Raw genomic sequence first — 22,060 nt, forward strand, 5'->3', positions numbered from 1 at the left:
CACCTGCTGACCAATCTGATTTGTGCCGTACTACTTGTTAAATTTCTTTTTAACATGATCCCTAGTGTGGCCAATCAGAACAGGGCCAGGGAATGAGCAGGATAGAGGCTACAGGCTTAGGGACGGCACTCAGGCCCGTCACCAACTGAGCTGCACCTAACTTTTCAGCCCTGCCTTGGGCTACCTCCCTGGAGCAGGCCAGGTCCACAGAGCAGGTTGCTCTAGGCTTGCCTCTACCGGTCCATGGGCTCCCGATGCCCCACCTGGGACTCACCCAGTTGGCAATGCCTCCAGCTCCTTCCACAGCCCCCGTGATCCTGGTTATACTTGCGAGGCTTAAGTTGTCACTACCTCTGGGAAGCTTTGCTGAACTCCTTCCTCTCCGTTCCTGTAGCTCGGTGGACCTCCTCTCTTCGGCTGTTGATCTGACTGTCCTAATCATTTGGTTACAGATCGATCCCTTTCAACAGAATGTAGTATCCTCTGGAACGGGGGCCACCTTGGAATCGTCTCCACCCCAGTGTCCAGACTGACAACTGGCACAAAGTCAGTGTTCCGTAAATGTACGTTAAATGAATACACGGCAGATTTTTTTTTTTTTTACTGGTTATGACAGAGTCATTCTATCTGTTACCTTCTACATGGAAACAACCAACCACGACGTCATAGTCTGAACAGGAACAGGTGATAACTTCAGACAGATAAAACTTGAGGCTGTAAATTTACCTACTACATAAATCAAAGTCCAGATCTCCTTCCGATGACAAGTACTTATGGCGTGCCTGTACAGAGCACCAACTAGAGGCCACCTTCTCTGTTTCCATGGCACACAAATGGCATGTTCGATGGTCAGGCAAGTCTGCAGAAGGGATTTTTATTTCTTCAATACGGGACTCTGCTGAGCTGACGTTTCTTTTTCTTTTCTTTTCCTTTTCTTCTTGAGCTGTCTCTTTTTTTTTTTTTTTAACATTTTTTTTTTCTTTTGTCAGAGAGAGTGAGCACAGGCAGACAGAGTGGCAGGCAGAGGCAGATGCAGGCTTCCTGCTGAGCAAGGAGCCTGATGTGGGAGTCGAGCCCAGGACGCTGGGATCATGACCTGAGCCGAAGACAGCCGCTTAACCAACTGAGCCACCCAGGCGTCCCTGAGCTGTGTCTTCTTATAGTGACGTACTCCTACTGTGTTTTGCAATTGATTCTAATTTCTAACACTGAACACATGCGACTGCAGATAATCTCTTCTTCTAGGCTGGTTTCACATGTGGCTTTTATTACCCTTGGCTTATTAGGAAAAGTAGAAGGTCACTCGCTGACTTTTCGCCATAATTGCTCTTAGTGAAACATTTCAGATCACTCAGAGTTTGAATTGTATATTGTGAAAATGTGGCAATAAATTTAAAAAGAGGGCTAATGAGAGAAAACCATCTTCTTATCTTACATGCCGCACATAATTTATTTAGGAAAGCCCCTGACTTTTCTAGAGCATAGCAAGACATGTGTTGGCTTGCTGAGCAATTCATTTCAAAATGAAAAGAGACGAATTACTTTTCTTTCAGCAACTCTATACTGAAACCGACTCTAAAAATAAGAAACTGCTTTTTGTTCCTTGATAATTTTGAGATAGAAGATGTCTGTAAAAAAATTATAATCTGTGCTTCTCTAAGTATAAAATGCAGCCCCTCTCCAGGGATGTGTTAAAAGCACTTCTTACATAGGGCACCTGGGTGGTTCAGTGGGTTAAGCCTCTGCCTTCAGCTCAGGTCATGATCTCAGGGTCCTGGGATCGAGCCCCACATCGGGCTCTCTGCTTGGTGGGGAGCCTGCTTCCTCCTCTCTCTCTGCCTGCCTCTCTGCCTACTTGTGATCTCTCTCTCTCTCTCTCTTTGTCAAATATAAAAATAAAATCTTTTAACAAAAAAAAAAAAAAAAAAAAAAAAGCACTTCTTACAGGCAACTTCTCATTTTCCAGGAAACCTTCCCAGACCCCTGTGGGCTCAGCCTGCAGTTCAAAATGCCCCTCAGAAATGAGAAGGAGCATTGGTCCCTCACCCTCCCATGACCTTTTGGAATACGTTTCTCAGCCATCCCCAGGGAATTGCACACTTCATCAGCAGGCCCTTTCGGAGTCATCAGGCTGCGGTTCCGCTTTCCACACCGCCACGGGGTTTTCACCAGCGACTCCGCAGAAGCAGCCGGAACTGCAGACACAAGCAGCTGTGTCGTCCACAGTCAAGTTCCTCCATTCCCGTCGTATCCATTTTGTAGCAACCATTAGCTTTCGTCCTCGTCACACGAATGACAGGGAAGGACTTGCCAAGTTCTAAAGTGTCATCAGGAGACGTGGGTAAATCTCCAATAAGAAGCTCTTGTTCGGGGCGCCTGGGTGGCTCAGTGGGTTCAGCCTCTGCCTTCGGCTCAGGTCATGATCCCAGGGTCCTGGGATCGAGCCCCGCATCGGGCTCTCTGCTCAGCGGGGAGTCTGCTTCCCCCCACCCTGCCTGCCTCTCTGCCTACTTGTGATCTCTGTCTGTCAAATAAATAAATAACATCTTAGAAAAAGAAACAAGAAGCTCTTATTGGATGAAAAAATGTCCTTTCCACCTCACACTTAGCTTCACCGCTCCTCGCCGTCCTAACCTGCAGAGTGGGAGTAACAGTGGCTCAGAAGGCAGGGGTGAGACGACTCGTCACCTATCTGAGCAAGCAGAGGACGGCGCGCGTGACCTGGGGAGCGGCGTGCGCGGCGAGATCGAGCACACCTCGTCTCAGCTGGTGTCAAAAATGATGTCATTGCGAAGGCAGCAAAGTAAAGTGCAGCAGGAGACCGAAGAGAAGGACAGAAGAGACGGTGGGAAAGGTGGTTCCTTAGACAGGACACAAAGAGCCCTCGGAGAACATTCCAGCAGCTACAGGAAAGGTAGCTTTCTCCAGCCTTCCCCAGAGGACTCAGACTCTAAAGCTCTTCCCTTGCCCCCTCCACAACAGAGCAGCAAAGCCCTGTGGCAAGCGACTGAACACAGCCTGGTGACGGCGGGGAAGCCCGGAAGCTGACCCGACGCGTCTCCTTTCCCCGATCACAGCCACGGGAGGCCGAGGCGACTTGTTGTGTGAGAAGCGCGGATGCCAGGCCCGTGTGGAAGGACAGGAAGTTCACGGGCGTCATCACAGTTTGATCCTTTTACGACCATCTTCTGTCCCCTCCAGGCTGGGTCTCCGTCCTCAACCTGCCTCCCCACACCGGCGGGAAACGTGTCACCCTGAAATGGGAATATGGGGTCCCCACACATTCGGAAAACCCAGATGTACCCGAGGGAGTTCCTAGCAGAAAAAACACAAATCCATGAAAAAATCCTTAGCCTCATCAATAGCCAGAGATCTGCAAATTAAACCGAAGAGCAGCAGCAGCGCACCGCAGGCCAGACGTGCAGCAGAAACCGCGCGCTGGGGAAGACGGGGTGGAGAAGCGTTCCCGGAGGCCGCAGGTCCGCGAGCCCGCCCGAGGCTGCTTGGTGACACGGGAGGCCATGCCTGTGTGACTGTGAGGACAGGCAGTCCTCGGGGAATGCTCGGCGCCGTCCTTTTATTTTGCTGAACGTAAAACTGCTCTTAAAAAAAAGTCTTTAAAATAAAAAAAGGAAAAGAATGATGAAATACCTACCTACTCATATTTGTGACTATTTAAAACTGAGCACACACAGCACACGGTGAATCGCCCTCGGGTCGTTACCTACGTGGGGCCGGAGGGGAAGGGCAGTGGGAGTGGGTGACGGGAACAAAAGGAAAAGACAGGCGCACAGACGGGCCTGGACAGACAAGCAAGAGGAAGAGCCGGCCCGGCCAACCGTGGGGAAGGACGAGTGGGTGAGTATGATGACGTCAGCTCTCCTCAGGGAATCCCCCAAATCAGTAAAAAACGAAAATAAGATTCCATTTTACCTCAACCCACCTGGCAAGCAAGAAGGCCTCGTGCTGACTAGGGTGGTAAGAAGCAGGCACTCGCTGGTGTCTCGCAGGAAATCACAACTTCCTCAAAGAGAGTCCTGTGTGACACGTGTCGGAGCTTCGAAGAGGACACATGCCCCCTTGGGCCCCAGCAATCTTATGTCTAAGGATTTACCCTCATCAAACATACGTACCACAATTTCTATTAAAAACGTTTACATCATGGTTATTTGTGATCATGGAAAAGTTAGGAACAAACGTTAAACCGCAGAGGACCGGCTGAATGCATCCCTGCACAGCCCCAGATGGAAAGTTATAAAACAGCTTTAAAAAGATCTTGTAGAAGCACAATAAATAACATAGGGAAAGCAGGCAATAAAACTATACAGAGAGTGTGATTTTACCTTTGAAAAATAAATAAATGTGTGTATGTCTGTGCACCTAACATGTGCGCACACGCGCGCGCACACACACACACACACACACACACTCATAAACTGGGAAGCCATTCACCAAAATACTGACAGTAGTAATTTGGGGGAGTTTGAGTCAGGCATTTTTTGCTGATTGTTTATGGTGCCTTGAATTTGACTGACTTTGTCAAATTATTTTTTGTAATGCACAGGAATTCATGTCATACTTAGGGGAAAAAGAATCACTCGGGGGAGCGGGGGAAGCCTGTAGTACTTTTCCCGAAGGCACACACTGGGTAAATAGCTAATTAATCTATTAACCACATTTGTGATACGGCTGAATGGTTCGCTCGTCTTGGGTAAGGCACTTGAATCTTTAGCAGGGTCTTCCGCAGGAGGGACGACCGCCCGCTGGCAGAGACTTTGGAAGGGCCACATGGAGGGAGATTTTAGCAGCAGGCCGGCGTGTCACGGGTACCTAAGCCGGGGATGATGGCAGATGTCGTGCTCACGAGGAATATTCTTAAAGTTACCCTCTCTCTTTCCTGCCCCTCTACATATGCCTTTTTTTTTTTTTTTTAAGATTTTATTTATTTACTTGGGAGAGCAAGAGAGAGACAGAGTGAGAGAGAGAGAGAGAGAGCCCGCACAGAGAAGAGGCAGGCTCCCCGCTGAGCAGGGAGCCGATCCCAGGACACCGGGATCATGTCCTGAGCGGGAGGCAGCTGCTTAATGGACTGAGCCACCCAGGCACCTCTTTCTACCTGTCCTTCTAAATCAACAACGCTAATACACCACTAGAGTTTTCAAACGCAGTGACGCCTTGGCCCAGCTTGATGAGCCCAACAGATCTCAGATTCCACTCTTCTGCTGGGACCACTGGCAACCCACAGCCGCTAGGACTCCTGGGTTTTTTCTCAGCCCCTATTAATTAATTGGCTTTGATTTCTCCACTGATGCTTTGAATCTCTTTGTCTACAGAAACTGAAAAGCCAGAGGGACCACTGCTTAAACCAAGCTTTTGACGGGGAGAGTTCTCAGACTTCGTGGCTGCACCCACCTAGCCTGCTCAGATCTCAACCGTGATAACAGGGAGGTGTGGTGTGCTCTGGGAGCAGCCTAAAAAGGGGGGGGGGGGATCGTGCAGGGAGTGTGTTAGGGCGGGGAATGGGAAAAAGAGAGAAAGAGCATACGCCACAGAGTCTAGCTAAACTAACTGTGAACCTAGGAACCAGGCAGAAAGCCAGAAGACTCGTCACTAGTTTGTAATCCGTAGCTACAATATTTGGGGGTTCAGACACGTAAGAATGGGATCTGTCTGGAAGATAAAGCCCTTCGTGGCGGGCTTTCTCTGCTGGTACGGGACACTTCTGTCCATCACTTTTCTTTTGGCATCCCCAGCAGGGGTCTGTGAGCCGCACAGGCAAATCCCAAACACAGCTGCTGGTCTCCTGCTACACGCAGGTCCCAGGCCCGGCACTGCCAGCTGCTTTCCCTTTTTCTCCACTTAACCTCTCCATGACCAGCCAAAGCGGGAGAGGACTGGGAAGGGGACACACGGCCGCCGGTCCCACGGGTCTGCTTCACTCAGGAAGTGGAAGCCGGAGGCGTCCTGCTGCCCTCCCTTCTGAACGGTTCAAACACTCTACGGCACTCAGGTTTCAAGGATAGTTGGGGGGGGTGTGTGTGAGTGTGTGAGTGTGTGTGTGAGTGTGTGAGTGTGTGTGTGTGAGTGTGTGTGTGTGTGAGTGTGTGAGTGTGTGTGTGAGTGTGTGAGTGTGTGTGTGTGAGTGTGTGAGTGTGTGAGTGTGTGAGCGTGTGAGTGTTTAAGATTAACCCCGCCGGCACCGATAAGGCGCTCCACTCTCTTTCCAAGGACGGAGATGAAGAGAAGACAAAGAGAGGGAAATGGAGGTTCCGGAATTTTCCGGAGGCTACACCTAGCCGGGAGTTGCCGGCAGGAAGTAGATAATAGAAGCTAAGGGGAAGTTGGGTGACCTGCCAGCCGAAGTCTAAGCCCGTCCGCGGCTGCCCTTTCTCCTCCGTGCAGTGGTTTTATCACATTTGCCTCTGTCAAGAGTTAGGCCGGAGGGCCGCGCGTGTGCGGAGCACCACGGGGAGTGCAGAAAGATGAAACCTGTCCCCACCTCAAGAATCAGCCACTTCCTGTAATACACCTTTTAAAACTTCCTTTTTAGCACTGTTAGTGACAAATTCGTAGAGGGGAACCATCTGATGTTTCCATATACTTCTTCACGGACACTCTTCTCCCATTGAGACAGTAAGTTCCTCAACCCCCCGCGGAGTTTTCTGCCCATTCACTCTGTGTCCCAGTTCCTGCTACACGAAAAGGACTCAATCCTTGCACGCACAGAACGGAAGAGGCAGGAATATCACTTGAAGCAGTAAGTCCCCCGCACAAGACACTCAGCAGGGAAGGGAGGGACCATCATGGCGACAGAACACCAGCGAAGGCTTGAACAATGCATACGATTCAAAGAGCAGAACGGAAGGAGTGAAGACAGTGGCAGGATGTGTTGGACCCCCAGACTGATGAGCTGATCTGGCAACGAAATAGGGACTGACCCTCCAGTTGTGGGGGATGTGGAAGGGGCCACGGAGGAGGCCGGCTTCACCAGGACCGTCCTCACCATGACCGTGAGGAGGGCTTCCTTCTCTTGTCGAGGATTCTGGAACAGCAGTTTCATAAATGCCTTTGCCCAGAGCTTGGCCCCAGGCACAACCAGGCTGAGCTAACCCACATGCTGGAACGTAATGCCAAGACCCATTAGGTCTTAACTGCCTTGGACCTGGCTCCAAGGGTCAGCGCTTCATTTCCACAAACGGCTGGGCTGCTCTGGTCACACTCAATTCCAACAAATAATTAACTTTACAAGTTCCTCCGTTCAAACTATAGCTTTTAAATCTCAGCTAGGTCAGCATCCTGTATGTAAATTTTACAGGCTCAGTTATCTTACGTTTTCCCTCTAATTATACCATAATTTTGGCTAAGAAACGAAATTACAGACAACACTTAATCTGAGCATTGGAAAAAATAAAAGGATTTTGCGATAAATCCAGTACATTGTTCTCTATATTTCCTTCTCCGTAACATAGGAAAGTAGGTTTTATTTGAAATCAGACGCAAATGGCCCCAAACTCCATTTCTTAATGCAAATGATTTGATTTTCATTCCCATAAATTCAAAAATAAAGGAACAGATTTGATGACAATAGCTGCCTTTTCTTGTTCACAAACTCTATGCCAGGCATAATATGTTTTTCAAACATCTTTTCTAATGTTCATCATATTGGTTTAAAGTACATGACATTGTCCCTACTTTGCAGTCAAGGAAACTGAGTCTCAAAGCAGCTAAATGACCTGTGCAAAGCCTGACAGCAGTAAGTGACAGAGGCAAGAATCAAAATGATCTCCCCTTCATGCAAACCTGTAAAATGGTCAATGGCTTGGTTCCTTAAGTTTCAAAGTCTAAGACCACACAGCAGTCAGATATAGAGTAAACTGCATGGATTTACATGTTTATGTGATTATTTTTTACAACTCTATAACCAGCAGCTAACTCTGCCTTGATTGGTAGCTCACTTACAGGAAACTATGATAGGGTCTCATTTCTCTTCATATCCTCAGGACCTCCAGCAATGGTCAAAGGAGAGTGAATGCAGGAGAGAGAGAAACAGAACGGGGAGGGAAAAAAAGAAACACGCGTCTCCTAACCCATGCGGAGGCTTCCTAAACGCCAGGCGCCATCCTAAATGACATATGTGAATGTATTCAGTTAATCCTTACAGCCATGCTATACGGCAAACATTACTGTCACTGCTTTACCCATAGGCAACTGAAGTGTGAAGTTTAAAAAAAAAAAAAATACCATTTGTAGTGACAGAGCCAAGACCGGAACCCAGGCGGTCTGGCTCCGGAGCCTACAGTCTAAGCACCGTGGCACTCTCCCTCCCAGCCCTGGGTCTGCAGAATGAGGGCAGCCCTTGCCACAGGGTACACACAGCTTCACTCTTGGGTTCTTGTGACTCCTGGACGTTCTCACTGCACACATCAAACACTGATTCACATATAAAAATGGGCTAAATTCTACTCTCTTTACTCAACGTTATAATCCTACGAGCTATTTAGCACAACTTAATGGTGTGTGTTAGTTTGTGTGTGTTCGTTTGGTTGTTTTAAACTTTTTTTTAATGGGCTCCCGTGCCTAGGATTTGTGTGTGCAACAGTTCAGCGGTCCCACCAGAGTGGAACAGGGGTTGACAAAAGTGAGGGACAAGACCGGTAAGGAAGAGTGTTTTCAGGGCAGGGTGAGCCGAGTTGGATCCAGAGTTAGAGGTTCTAAGAAGAGGCAAGGGAACCACCACTCTGGTAGAGAGACGACAATAAAGCCAGGACAAGGGGTCCCCAGGAGCCATGCGGGAAAGGTGCAAGGTCATGTGAGAGATGGGGAGGCCAGGGGCATCCATACATGGTCAGGCCTGACCGTCAGGCTCGGACGACTCCGGGACAGGCTGCTAATTCCTGGAAACGGGTACCAGGGAGAAGGAGCCAAAGTAGAAGCCCAGTCCAGAACCTGGTGTCCATAGGGTCAAGAAGAGTGGGACAGGGCAGCACCACGGATGTTGGACCACATCCAGCTGGTGGCAGAGGACGCCCAAGGGTTAAGGCAGAAGCCTGAGTGCCGGGTCTCAAAACTGGGTTCTGGTCCCTGAGAGGGTGACCATTCTTCGGCCCTACCTGCTGCAGAGAAGAGGCAACGTCTGTATTGCCCATCTCCAGCGAAGACCGGCTCGAAGACTGGTGATGCTGCGCCTTCAGGTGAGGTGATCAACGGATCAGGTCCAAGGCTGGGGAAGGCAGAGGGAATAGAGCAGCGACCGGCTTGGGGGTGCCTAATGGGGTCTGTGTTTATGACTCAGCTCGGTTCCATCGAGCACAAGAATGTCACAATAACATAAATATCTACACAAACACATTCATCTGGTCTGTGAATGTGGGTGTCTTTGCCCCAAAATCAAGGGAAAATGGAGCATGAGAAGGACCCCTTGAGCTGCAACTGGCAGGACCCCAGGCCTTCTCTGAGCCCTCAGGTGCACCTGCTCCCACTCCCCTGCTGAAGAGTCGTCGAGTATGTGCCGCCCGGCTCTGCCCCACATCTTTCTCTCGGCTCTACATTCAACACACTGAGCATGAATATTAATCAGGTAATTTCCGGTAATTCGTTTCCTCAGCTCAGAGCTCACTGTCTTTTGGTTTTGACGGGTCAGTAAAGTGGCAGATGATGCTCGTCATCCCATAAATGACCCTGCCAAGAGGAATCAATCCAGAAAAACCTGTTGTTACCATAAAAATGGCTGGCTTCTTCTTGGAAAGTTTCACACATGCTGGAAGAGCCCTGGTTGACTGACCGACGTCCAAGGTCAGTGGTGAAAAGCCACCAAAAATAGCACAAGCCCAAATGTTGCAAAAAATTCCAATAATGAGAAAGCTGATTTGGGCTGTCTCAACATTGAAACAGTGTATGGAAATTGATCACAAGTTTAGCTTTAATTTTTAAGATCATTCTCTCTCTCCCTCTCTCTTCTTTCTTCTCATTTTATGCATAAAAATGCAACCAGGCTGAACTAAAGCAAATTGGTTTAATTCCCTGAAGGGAGCATGAGCAAATTTTCCTAGCAACTTTCTACCAGAGGCGTTTGTGTACGGGTATGTGATGGAATGTGGCAGCAGCCGGCGATATAAGCCGGTAATCAAATGAAACGTTACCCATTTCAAAGGGCCCTAGAGCAGCATGAACATCACCCACCAAAACACCAGGCACAGGAGAAAGGAAAATGGTCCCCCAAAAGAAAGGGGAAAAAAAGAAAAAAGTAAACCTAACGTGGGGTGTGTGGCAGGGGATAGAGGTGTTGCGGAGGGAAGAATAAAATCTAGGGGAATTAATTCCCTTTTTAAAGCAAATCTGTCGCAGGAGAGCTAGCGGGCGGTCTCTTTGATGGGACAGAAGAAAGGAAGGGGATGATATTCAGTGACTTCATCAAATTGAAATTTTAGCAGTTTACCTAAATTGCCCAACATTACGCACTTAGGAAGGCGTTCGGAGGCACCCGCTTCGAGCCTGTTCTAAAATAACAGGTAAACGGAACGTGGTCAGTAAGAAACATTAAGGGTTCTTTATCTTTTATGGCTGAGAGGCCTTGACACGCCGGTGCTTCCGAGATCCCAAGGGGGAATGCGCCCCTTCACTCACCACACACGCGCTCAGCGAACACAGAACAAGCGCACGCCTCGTGCCGCCCTTGACCCCGGGGACGCAGCAGACGGGCGCGCAAGCTGCGACAGCCCCACGGCAGACTCGGAGGCCGCGTGTCTTCTATTCTGTACTGTAACTGGCTCCAGGGTGAGCCCTGCTGTCCTCCGGGCCATATGACACTAACAGTGCTGGAGTTTCCCTCCGGGGTGGTTTCCACCAGGCCGTGGACACTCTTCTGCCCACAACCTGGAACGGAGGAGGCCAGCAGACGTCCCCTGTAGGACCTGCCTTGCCACAGAGCTTGTGCAGCCCACGGAGCCAGTAAATACCACCTCCCCACTCCCTTCTACTATATTCCCGCCAAATGATCCTCCTGAAAAATCTAGCCACGGGCATAAAAGTGGGGAGCATATGAGCTGACCCTCAGACTGGCCCAGCTTCGATTCCCATCACATGTCCGCGCCCCGTCCCGCTCAGCGGCAGAGCCAGCTACCCCCGTTCCTCGTAAGACATCCAAGACCCTCCCTCTGGCCTGTCTGCCTTTTCAGGTTGGCCTGCCCCGGGGCACCCTGGCTCAGGTTCGGAGCACACGGATTCGGTCTCCTGCGGACCAGCCTAGGACTCCGCTCCTGTCTCAGCTTCCAGCATTACCCCGTCTCCCATTCCTGCTGGTGCTTACTTTTTCCATTCTTGCATTTAAGAAATTCTTTATACATTTTTACCTTACTCATGCTTACAATCACTACAGGGAACACGGCCCAGTACAAGCCACACTAGACTTAGTGTACACTTCGTGTTACACTTGGACTTGGCGTACAGACACTGAAGTCAGAGTAGACGTCAGTGTCATCATCCTGCCCCACTTTCTGATCCTGATGTCACTTTCTTATTTCTGTTTCTCTCTCTCTCTTCAGGTAGAAATTGAGTTTTGAAAAAAATAGAGATCTGTTTCTCCCTTCGTTTCCATGTAAGCGCTGTGTATTTCTTTACAAGAGGAAGGAACCTAACTTACGACACAGTGACCACCCCGAACCGAATTAAAACTGCTCCAGGGCCCCAGGCACATGCAGAAGGACCTCGAGAAATCTCACCACACACGACACATCACCAAAGCACTAACAAGGTTGTAAAAACACGCGTCGTCTCTCTCCTCCGTGGTTCTCGGCCCCTCGGGAGTCTGGCTCAGTTTCCTCTCAGACTTGAACAACTGCGCACAGCTCCGGGCAGCCTCAGATCTCTCGGAGGTGAGGGTGGCTTTCTCGGTGGCCGGGCCGGGCTTACCTGCACAGGAGTGGCGGTCCTGGAAGAAGCCGTCCCCGCAGGAGGACACACACTGGCCGCGCCGCATCAGCCGCGGCGGCCGGCAGGACGAGCATTCCAGCCCGCTGGTGCACGTGGAGCACTGAGGCTGGCAGGCTGGCTCCGGGCAAGGGCGGGGAGAGAAAAAGGGCCGCTGTGATTAGCTCAAAGATGCCACCCCGGTGCCAACTCGTACATGGCCCTATTCTGAGTGCCCGGAGACACCGGGAGCGAGAAAGGCAGGAGAGCTCATGTTCCATGCCAGGCTCTGCTCCATGCATGTCCTCTGTGGGAACAACATGTAATCTTCACAGCAACCCTTCTTCACCTGAGGATCACGCTCCCAGAGGTGAAGTCACTTGTCCAGGGTCACATGAAGCCAGGAAGTTTGGCTCCTGCTCCTCTTACCTAACAGGCCCCAATATCTTTCTCCCTCAACCACTTCCTAAGAATACCCTTGTCTCTTTTCTTCCACAACCCATGGCAGAGATAGAAATAACTTTCAAAAAGGCCAAAGATTAGGAATCAGGAAAGAAAGTACGGAGAAGTAAATAATTACAAAGTAATCAAAGCGGAGAAGCTTTACGGAGGCTCGACAATATCCGAGAAGCTATTCTAGACACTTCATGTGTATTAACACACTCAGTCCTCCCAAGAACCCTCTAAGGAAGGTGCTAGTCAGCACTACTCCACTTTTCAGGTAAGAATACTGAGACAGAGAGCAGTTAAATACTCAGAGCCGGGGTATAAACCAATACACTCTTAAGTGCATACTTAGCTCCCTGAGTCAGAGATAAGGAAAAGTAATGATGATCTGGCCTCAAACAACCAAATCCTGCCGGGTAAAATCTTCTCAGACGCAGAAGAACTCTGAAAAGCAACACGGACCCGTTGTGAATCCCCCACTGGAGATAAACTCTACGGCTGATTATCCGTGTGAAGTTGAGTAAGCCAGCTGATTCCTCCGGCCCCCACGTTCCCCACTTGCAAAATGAGAAAGTTCTAGTAAGGGATCTCAAATGCACGTGTCAATTCTAAAGTTCTCTCCTGGATTAACTGAGTGTTGTATAAATGACACCAAGAATCCTAGCGATATTACTTTCTTTGAAAGTCTTCAAAAAATGAAAAACCCATCACGACCACCTAGTAACATCTGACCTCCACATCACCTCTCTCAGTAAGCATCTAGACACCTGCGAAACGTTAGAAGCAAGAAGCCTGCAGGTAAAGAGGCCAAGTAACCCATGGCTGAGGTTCCTGCCTTCTAATGGTTTTCGGAAACTGTGCACTTCCTGCGTGCATGGACCCCTTCACTGACAACAGTGAGCCTCAGTCCGCTTCTGGGCTGCCTGCCCAGAGACATACCTAAACAGAGAGCACCAGCTTGGTAAAATCCCAGACCACAGCTGTGTACACATTGTCCGTTCCGCAGCAACTTCGTGGGGTCCCGACAGAGGTCACAATGCTCCGGAGATCGAGAGCAGGTCAGGCAGTCTGGGTGGCAATGAACTACAACCAAGGACAAAGGAGAGGAGAATTTAGTAAAGACCATAGGATTTCTCTCACATTCCTCCAGAATCTACAGAGCATATGCAGCTGTATAGAATATGAAGAACAGAAAACTCTGGAACTTAGATATGAAAAAGGCCCCGAAATAGCAGAAGTGACTTCAATGTAAGATTTCAAAGAACCTCTCCTTCTCTGAAATACTATTACTGTCTCTGGTAGCTCTAAATAGAAGACACTAAAAACATAACTGAACGGCCCTGTTAATGCTTCTACCCTCTGGAATGCCTCTGCAAACAGGAATTACCAGCTCCATAATACACGATTTAAATGAATTCAATAATTTATGATTTCTTAGATGTTCTTCTTAAGCTTTGGCATGCATAGCAAGTTAAGACAAAGCACAATTTTAAAAAGTTATTTTCTCAAAAAGAGTTCTCTTCTTTTTTCTAAAAAAGAAAAGAAAAAAGCTTTCTTCTTTTTCTCCAAAATTCAAATCTCATTCCCAGTAACTGGGATTATCACTGAATTCAGTGACGATTGTCAGCAAAGGACTTCTTTCGGGTTCTGAAGTTGTCAAGGACCTGATTTTCAAGGTATTGTACATTTTAATGTGCTAAAGATTTGTTTTGGGAAGCCCAGGGAGCCACTTTGGTGAAGGTAAGATAATTCAACCATAAAGTTGCTTTGCTTTTGCCATGATAAGCTCTTCATAGAAACACTATGATTAGTCAAAATAAGTTGAGTGCAACAAAAGCAACCACCAATAGGAGAAATTGTGACCCACAGATGAAAACAATTAATTATGAAATATGAATGGAAGAATATGCCACTTTTTCAAGAGAGACTAAGCTTATGGGCAAATTACTGTACAGCCAGAACAACACCAGAGCTTGCCAACAATTATTAACTGGAACTAATTCAACCCCAGGTGATTTAAAAGCAGAGTTGCAGAACAAGTATATAAAATTTTCTTTTGGAAGAAACTAATGAGTCTTTAAACTTCAAAAACCCATTTGAGAACCCCAGAAGGAACCATCTGTTTAATAGCTCACCTTAAAAAAAAAAGAACGGACACCTGTAACAAACTTCCAGCAGTTGCTCTTACAGATTCAACAACGGAAGAGTTCTAACACATGCACTTGCCTTTACAAGTGTCCAAACTTTATGTTATTTGATATCCATAATCATTTTTTCAAGGTAGATCAGGCACATTTTATCAACGAGGCAGTGAAGAGATTTAGAGAGGGTCAATGACTTGGCCAAGATCACATACCCATAATCTGCTGAGTTTGGCCAATATACAGACAAAGACTCAGTAACATCATTTGATAGAAAAATTAGCAAGGATCAAAAAAAACCAACCAGCCCAGTAGGTGATTTAAAGGGAAAAAAAAAAAAAAAAGGCAAGAAGGGGAAAAGATCTCTCAGAATTTTTCGGCAGTAAAAATATGTCGGCAGAAGTCAATCAGACAAGGACCCACCTGACGTACAATCTGGACAGCACTGTCCCTTCACCACCTGCGCTAGTGTGGCCACTGGACACGGTGAACAGGAGGGCTCGTAGCAAGTGACCTGAGAGCGCCGACACTCACACACCTTGCAGGGGCCATCGTCCCACTTCCCCCCGTCCTGTACGAAACAGCAAAGAACGGTGCTATCAGAACTGCCCAAGTTCACAAGACAGTTGGCTGGTGGAGAACTTCGAATTTCTGTAACGAACAAAATGCAAACCACCATGCAAACCTAACTCTGATAAGACAGTAGTTGAAGCATTCTAAATTAAAGAGGAACAATTTCTCCTTCTTTGTTTATAAATGATTCATTTTAAAGTACAACCCAGGCAGAGAGATAAACTATGAAAGCATTCTGGGGCTCCTGGAAAAAGCAAGAAGCCTATAACCCTTGTTTCTCAGCCTATCTCACCAAAAACAAACAAACAACCAAACAAACAAAAAAAAAACTCCAGAGGGGATTTCTAGGTACCTAGTGATTAGCAGGAACATTATATACCATCTTTATAGTAACAGTGGGAAGCTGGTTAAAGCCCTGAATTTCCTTATGGTTACTGCAGTAAGAGTAACAGTAGAGTCATTATATTCTCAAAATGACAGCTCTTGCATGACCATTTTCAGTGGGCTGTAGAAGTGCCATGGGCTTTCTCATGCTTAAATATTCTTTTCAGCCAAGCAAATTATGGTAATAAACGTTAGCACTTCGATGGAGAATGCAAAGTGAATTAGAAAGAACAATTCCTTTTTGCTCACTATCCCACTCACTCTGGAGAGAGGAAAGAGATGAAGGTTCCACCCGAATGTTTTGGGGTGACGAAGGAGGCAAGACAGGGGAGAATAGCAGAGCATCTTATAATACCAATATTTGATATAATGTTTATGAAGCCAAATGATGTTGAACATTCCAAATGATGTGGCTATAGTTAGCAAAAATCAATGACTATTTTAGAAAAGCCAGGAATATTATCTTGAGAACGCAGAGGGCTTTACTTCTCTTTCAAGGCATTCTGGATTCTCAGCCCCCTTACTCTATAGCCTCCAAAATTACAAGCTTGCTTGTGTGAGCAAAGGTGCTTGCGCTTTCCCTTAAAAAGAAACCATACAATGTTGTCCTGCATAAAACCTTGAAAGAATGAAAACTCAGCTTTGTTTTGGGGAACTAACACTCCCAAACCCCAAAATCTCTCAATGTTTTGAGGAACATGAAATGGCACTGATGGTTAAACTGAATTTTCTAGGCCAGAAAAAATCAGAAAGAGAAAATCATCACAAAAAGGGAAAGGTATGTATAGGAGCTCTTGGTTAGAGAAATATTAATTCCCAACTGTGGGGGAAAAAATAGGGTAAAGCAAGTCAAAAGTCCTCGTTACCATTAACTGGACCACAGTGCCGTCAGACACAACTGTCAGAAATACTACGACATTAAAGTTCCCCAGGACAAGCTTAGAACAACTCTATAAGTATCTGTGTACAAGTTAAAAGTCTGTACTTACTGGAATATGCTTAACTTTACTTGCATTTGAGGACATCTAGGAACAAAGAGAAATGTATTTATCATACTACTAAAATCACCATTAGGCTGACCTATTTATTTTCGCCTTTAAGACTTACCCATTTTGCCCAAGTAACATACAACTTCATTTGTTATATTTGTTTCTAAATACGTCAAAAAACAAGAAAAGCATATGATAGGAGGTGAAGACAGTATGCAGTGAAAATATATTTTGAATTCTTATTCTTGCTTTGTGCTTAAGCACTTGACTTCAATTTGCTTCAACGCGAAGGACTCATAGTCAAGGGGTCTAAGCCTGTAGGGCAAACTCTTCAGCCTTGTAAGGTACCACAGCATTACTTACGGGGTTTAGACCCATTTAAAACAACTTGTTTTTCTAATGAAACAAGAAGAAACCAGAGAGGGAGACAAACCATAAGAGACTCCTAATCTCGGGGGAAAAAACTGAGGGTTCGCTGGAGGGGAGGGGGCAGGAGAGACGGGGTGTCTGCGTGATGGACACTGGGGAGGGCATGTGCTATGCTGAGAGCTGTGAAGTGTGTAAGCCTGACAATCCACAGACCTGTACCCCTGAAACAAGTGATACATTATATGTTAATAAAAAGCAAAATAAAACAAACAAAACCAATTTGCTTTTCTTTAATTCCACCTGGCTTAATTTACCTCAAAAAAAAGGTAGGAAAATTGATCCTCTGATTGAGAAATTAGAAATTCAACATCTATAGGTGGGCTTTAATCTCCTACATTCTTCGGAAACAAAGATACTAAGTTATAAGCCACTTATGAAACAAACAATGCCAACAGCATAATACCAATGATGCCACTTTTTCAGCTTTTTTTTTTTTTTTTTTTTTTTTTTTTTATACACCAGCCACTGTTCTAAGTGTTTTATGGGTATTACCTCAATCACCCGTGAGGTAAGTACTATTGTTATCCCTTCTTCACTGATGCGGACTAAGTAACGTGTCCAAGGTTATAGTCAGCATGTGGCCAAGTAGATGTTTGAACGACGAGCCCGCTCTGTTAACCCTACACCGTGCTCTCACCCCTGCATATACTGGCTGGCAGATGCGATTTTCCCAAATCACGAAGAAAATGTATGTAGGAATCAAAGGACTTAATCCCAATTCTTATCAGCTTATTGTGATTGGTCAATGAGGCAGTTGTCTTTATGATCAGGTGGCCTATTTTTTAGAACACAATTGATCAACATTCCGAAACGCCCTGTGGGAAACATGGGCTCTATCACTACAGCAAACCTGAAGAGATTACAGTGAATATTTGTCCTTTGTGCATATAATTTTTAAAAGTACAGACTTCGAAATAAAACCTCAGCAAATGAAATTTCGAACCCCCCCAACCCATCCCTGAAAACCCTCTCAATTCTACCTGCAAAATCAATCGAGAACCTGACCACTTTCTGTCACTTCCTCCCTAGACCGAGACCCCATCCCCACCTCCGACTGTCGCTGAAGACCTTCCACCAGACAACAACTTCCAGTGTCGCCCCCTCCCGCCGCTCGTCCACAGAGTGGCCGAAGTGACCGTCTCGCAAGTAAGCCGGGTCACAACACCGTGCTCCGAGCTCGCCTGTGTATGTGTCAGGGCGAAGCCACGTGTCCAGGCCGCCCAGCGGACCTCGTGAAGCCACGTGTCCAGGCCGCCCAGCAGACCTCGTGGCCACATCCCTTCGCGTCATTCACTCGGTGCCAGCCGCGTCCACTTTGTTGCTTGAACTCACCACGCACACGTCTGCGTCAGCCCTTCGCACTGGCTGGCCCTCGTCCCGGCCCATTTTCCTCCCCGGGCCTCCACGCGGCTCCCTCACCTCCTTTAGGTCTTGCTCAAACTTCTCCCCTTATGCCAAAGAGCACCCCCTTCCCTCAGCTACTCTAGCTGCTCTGTTCCCGTCACCGGACTTGTCGCCCCCTGACGTGGCCAGGACTCTGTCCTCTGTGTCCCCACACCGGAGCATGCGCCCGCCACAGAGCAGAGACTCTGCCTGCGTTTTGCTTCCAGTGTCTCTAGGACCGGCCACGTAGTAGGCATGCAATCACATCTGCTGAGCAAATGAATGGTTAAAAGGTATAAGGTAATGGCCCATTAAACGGCTTTTGAATTATTAATTTGTGACAGTCTCCAGTTCTTGGCCTGATACTCACGAGTCCTGCGTTGTCTTCATGAACACAGTAACCGTTCTTCGAAATGCATTCAGGGCAGCATTTTCCATCTAAGTGAATTAATTCTTCGCCCTGTAGAAGTAAGGATTGCAGAGGCGCATATCAAATCACCATCTCCAGGTAGCGGAGCCAAACTGCAGAAGAGCGGGACTCCCTGACTGGAATGAAAAACCCCAGCGTGCCCCTTGCTTTGGCCCCCGCTTGTTCCCTCCGCCGCGCTGTCCTCCCGTGGACAATCTAGGCCGCGCAGCTCTCCCCTCTGAGAGCGGCTTCATTCCCGCTGCGGTGGTCCCTGGGCACAGTCCCCCCACCAGTCCCCGCCCGTGAGCCGGAGCTCGCGCGAACCAGAGTGGCCAAGACTGCTGTAGTCTAGGAGAGTGACCCGTTTCAGAAAAGGATCGGGCTGTCTTCAGTATACGAGGTTTGAACTTGTGATTTGGTTTCATTAACAGTGTTCAAATCCAACCAACACTTCCCCTTGAATACGAAATTGGATACATCCTTCATGCACAGATGTAGTCTCAGGCATAAATTAAACAGCAGACAGCTAATTTTTATTTAATATTCTGGAACGGTTATCTAACTCACACAATAATTATTTTGTAAATTACTCATAAGAAGGAAAAAGGTCACGCTGAGAAGGTAGATGCTTAACTTCCAAAGTCTTATTTTAACTTCCCAATATAAGTAGTTTCATTGTTTTTATTTCTATTATAAAGTACCAAATGTTTATTATAAAAATTAAATAATTATAAATTCTATCACTTAAAAAGTATAATTCCACTGCAAGCCTGCAGAGACAATCTCTGTTTACAATTTTTCCTGTGCATGTACTAACATCTAATACCTATAGGCTAAGAAGTATTCTTTAAAGCACTTTCCTCTTTCTAAAGAATGGTGATGATTCTTCAAATGAAGATATTATTTAATTTGGGATCTATGTTACATTTGAAGTGCAGGAACCATGTTAGGTAAAAACAGAATAACGTGAAATTGTGCAACAGAATAACCACAGGGAACTGTATGCTTGCAAACATGGTGCAGTACAAAACTGTAGTTGAACTGTAGCACGATGGGTGGGTTTTAAAGCTCTTCTACTTTTCTTGAGTATCAATTTTCTAAAATGAACAGGTATTATTTTGATGAAGGGAAATAGGAACTTGTAAAGGAAATACAATAATACGTGGATGGCTGTAACTTTTTTATTGTAAGTCTTTGCAGTGTCTGAAAACGGGTTTCAAGAAGAAAGGCGCCGCGTAGACATCACTGTCCATCAGAATGGAACGCGAGCCGCGGACACTGCAGACTGCGGGGCAGATTTACATATAAATTGTTTTGCAGAAACGTGACACATCAGCCGGTGGGTTGCAGGCCTAACCAGGAATGGTGAAATCTGCTTTCAGAGCATACAGAGGGGTTTATGTCCATGTAGATCTAAGTCGCTTCAAACAATGCTTTAAATCGAGACAGAGTACGTGTGCTTCGATTACAGGCAGAACGCGCGGCTGCTTCTCCAGAGCCCACGGAAAACACAGCGGGCCTCAGCCCGGGAAGGCAGGGAGGGTGGCCGTTCCGAGGCTCCCAACGCTACTGTGGACAAGGGCAGGTCTTGCTGCCCGGGAGCAGGAAATCGGTTTTGGGGAGGCGGGGAGTTCTAAGTAGATTTGCTCTTTACAGAAGGCGCCTGGAGGGCCCCCACCATGGCAGCTCACTGTGGTGGGGAGCTTGCGGCAATTAGCATTTGACTTTGGCTTTGAGAAAAATTGCTTTGTGGAGCAAAACTAATTCTTTTCTTTTTAAGAGGATTCTGCTGCCTAGGCCAGATGGAGTCTGCTAACGCCTTCCCACAGAATCACACCCACATCCAGCCACCAGACGAGAGCCGGTGTGCGTCCCCTAGCCGGCCCACTGGAAAGGAAACACTCTTTTGAGGGAACTTTCCTCCGCGGCAGCAGGGAAGTGCGCCTCCCCCCACGTGTGCCCCCCCTCTTCTGTGTGCGATGGGGCAAGCCTTGCTCCCACCCACCCCATCACCACCACCATCACGATTTTACGCATGTTGAATGCCAGGTCCTTTAAAAACAAGTCATTTGACTTGTCTATCTAATTCATGTTCAAAGATAACACAAAATACAGAAAAGATGAAAATCTTCAGACTGTGCTATTTCACTGTTGGTGCGTTATTCGTGCTTCGGTGTCTAGGGATTTGGCTGGACACATCAGAATCCAAGGCCATGCCATTTTCTCCTTTTTTTAGCAAAGGAAAATTAAGTGCTGATCTTGATGACCAGTGTGGTCATTATTACAACAGTACAACTGCCCAGTTCTGACTCCTTTTCTAGAAGTTTACTTTTCTGCCTCTTTGTGGATGTACAGACACTTAGACCGAATCTACCCTTGGTAGCCAGGAATCAAATGACCTGGATATTCTCAGAAAGGCAGAAAGTAGGGTAGAGTTGAACAAAAATCCCAACAACACACTTGCACCGCTCCCCTGGGCAGACGGTCATTTTCTCCAGGTGCTTCTAATGCATTTCGTCCATATTTCCATCATCATTGGGGCCACTGCGTATTGTGATTTCTGTTGATGTATCTGACTTCCCCCAAACACCTGGGAACTCCTGAGATCAGAATGTGTCTTACTCATCTTTTTATCTCCAAGCGAAGCAGAAGTTAGGAAGTTTGTACTCCAGGTACTCATGGAGCTACTTCCAGAAGTGTGGCACAGAAAGAAGGTTAAGGGATATTTTTGGTAAGATTCAATTGTGGTTAAAATTTTACTTCTGGTTGGGTTTCCGGTTCAGAACCCAGTGCCTTCAACACCAGGTAGAAACACAGAGGTCACCAGGAGGACACCAGTTTAGTTGAAAGAGAAATGGCTAAAGGCATTAGAACTCCTGAGCTCGTAACGGAGAGACAGGGTAGTAGGAGTGGGAAGCAGGCCGTGCTGGGGGTGACTGGAAGGCAGCGGGGCCCTCTCCATGCACCTCGGTTGTCGCTCCCCATCTTTCCTAAGAACAGAGAAGAAAACCTGGCCCTCGGGGCCACAGGTCGTTGTCACAGAGGATAGCAGGCACTTGGAAATGCGTTAGCCTTGGGGACCATGGGTCAAACTGTTACCTGTGATCGAGACTCTTTGCTCAGACTTCACTGAAAATAGGTTCCTAAAGGGCCCACCATACCAGAATCACCTCTCCCACATTTTCCTTAAACCCTGGGATATTATTCGGCAAATTAAGATCTTAGAAAAGAACACAGCCTCCGCCCGGCCCTCTAGGGAGGCCAGGAAGCCCAGTCTCTCTGGAGAGAGAAGGAGGGGAAAAAAACCAACCATGACGGGTTTTTCTCATCTTCGTCCAACCATTCTGACTCCCCTGACATAAAGAATGAAAAGGCGTGGGGGGTGGAGGGTGGGGAATAAA

The 22,060-nt window shown here is 47.3% G+C and overlaps 1 protein-coding gene across 4 annotated transcripts in view; it reads right to left on the reverse strand.

Annotated features, from left to right (window-relative positions):
- The window catches only part of FRAS1 (Fraser extracellular matrix complex subunit 1), a 409,111-nt gene that overhangs the window by 208,311 nt on the left and 178,740 nt on the right, over positions 1-22,060 (reverse strand). For 3 of the 4 annotated variants that reach the window (XM_059156705.1, XM_059156534.1, XM_059156780.1), the window contains exons 10-14: positions 18,621-18,710; positions 16,439-16,474; positions 14,916-15,063; positions 13,291-13,434; positions 11,908-12,042 (exon numbers count right to left, since the gene is read on the reverse strand). In XM_059156705.1, coding sequence (XP_059012688.1) covers positions 11,908-12,042; positions 13,291-13,434; positions 14,916-15,063; positions 16,439-16,474; positions 18,621-18,710 — 553 coding nt within the window. The remainder of the gene's footprint in view (positions 1-11,907; positions 12,043-13,290; positions 13,435-14,915; positions 15,064-16,438; positions 16,475-18,620; positions 18,711-22,060) is intronic. The other variant, XM_059156621.1, reaches the window with a different exon arrangement.

The sequence above is a fragment of the Mustela lutreola genome, chromosome 1 (genome assembly GCF_030435805.1).
Source record: "Mustela lutreola isolate mMusLut2 chromosome 1, mMusLut2.pri, whole genome shotgun sequence".
NCBI classification, from domain to species: domain Eukaryota; kingdom Metazoa; phylum Chordata; class Mammalia; order Carnivora; family Mustelidae; genus Mustela; species Mustela lutreola.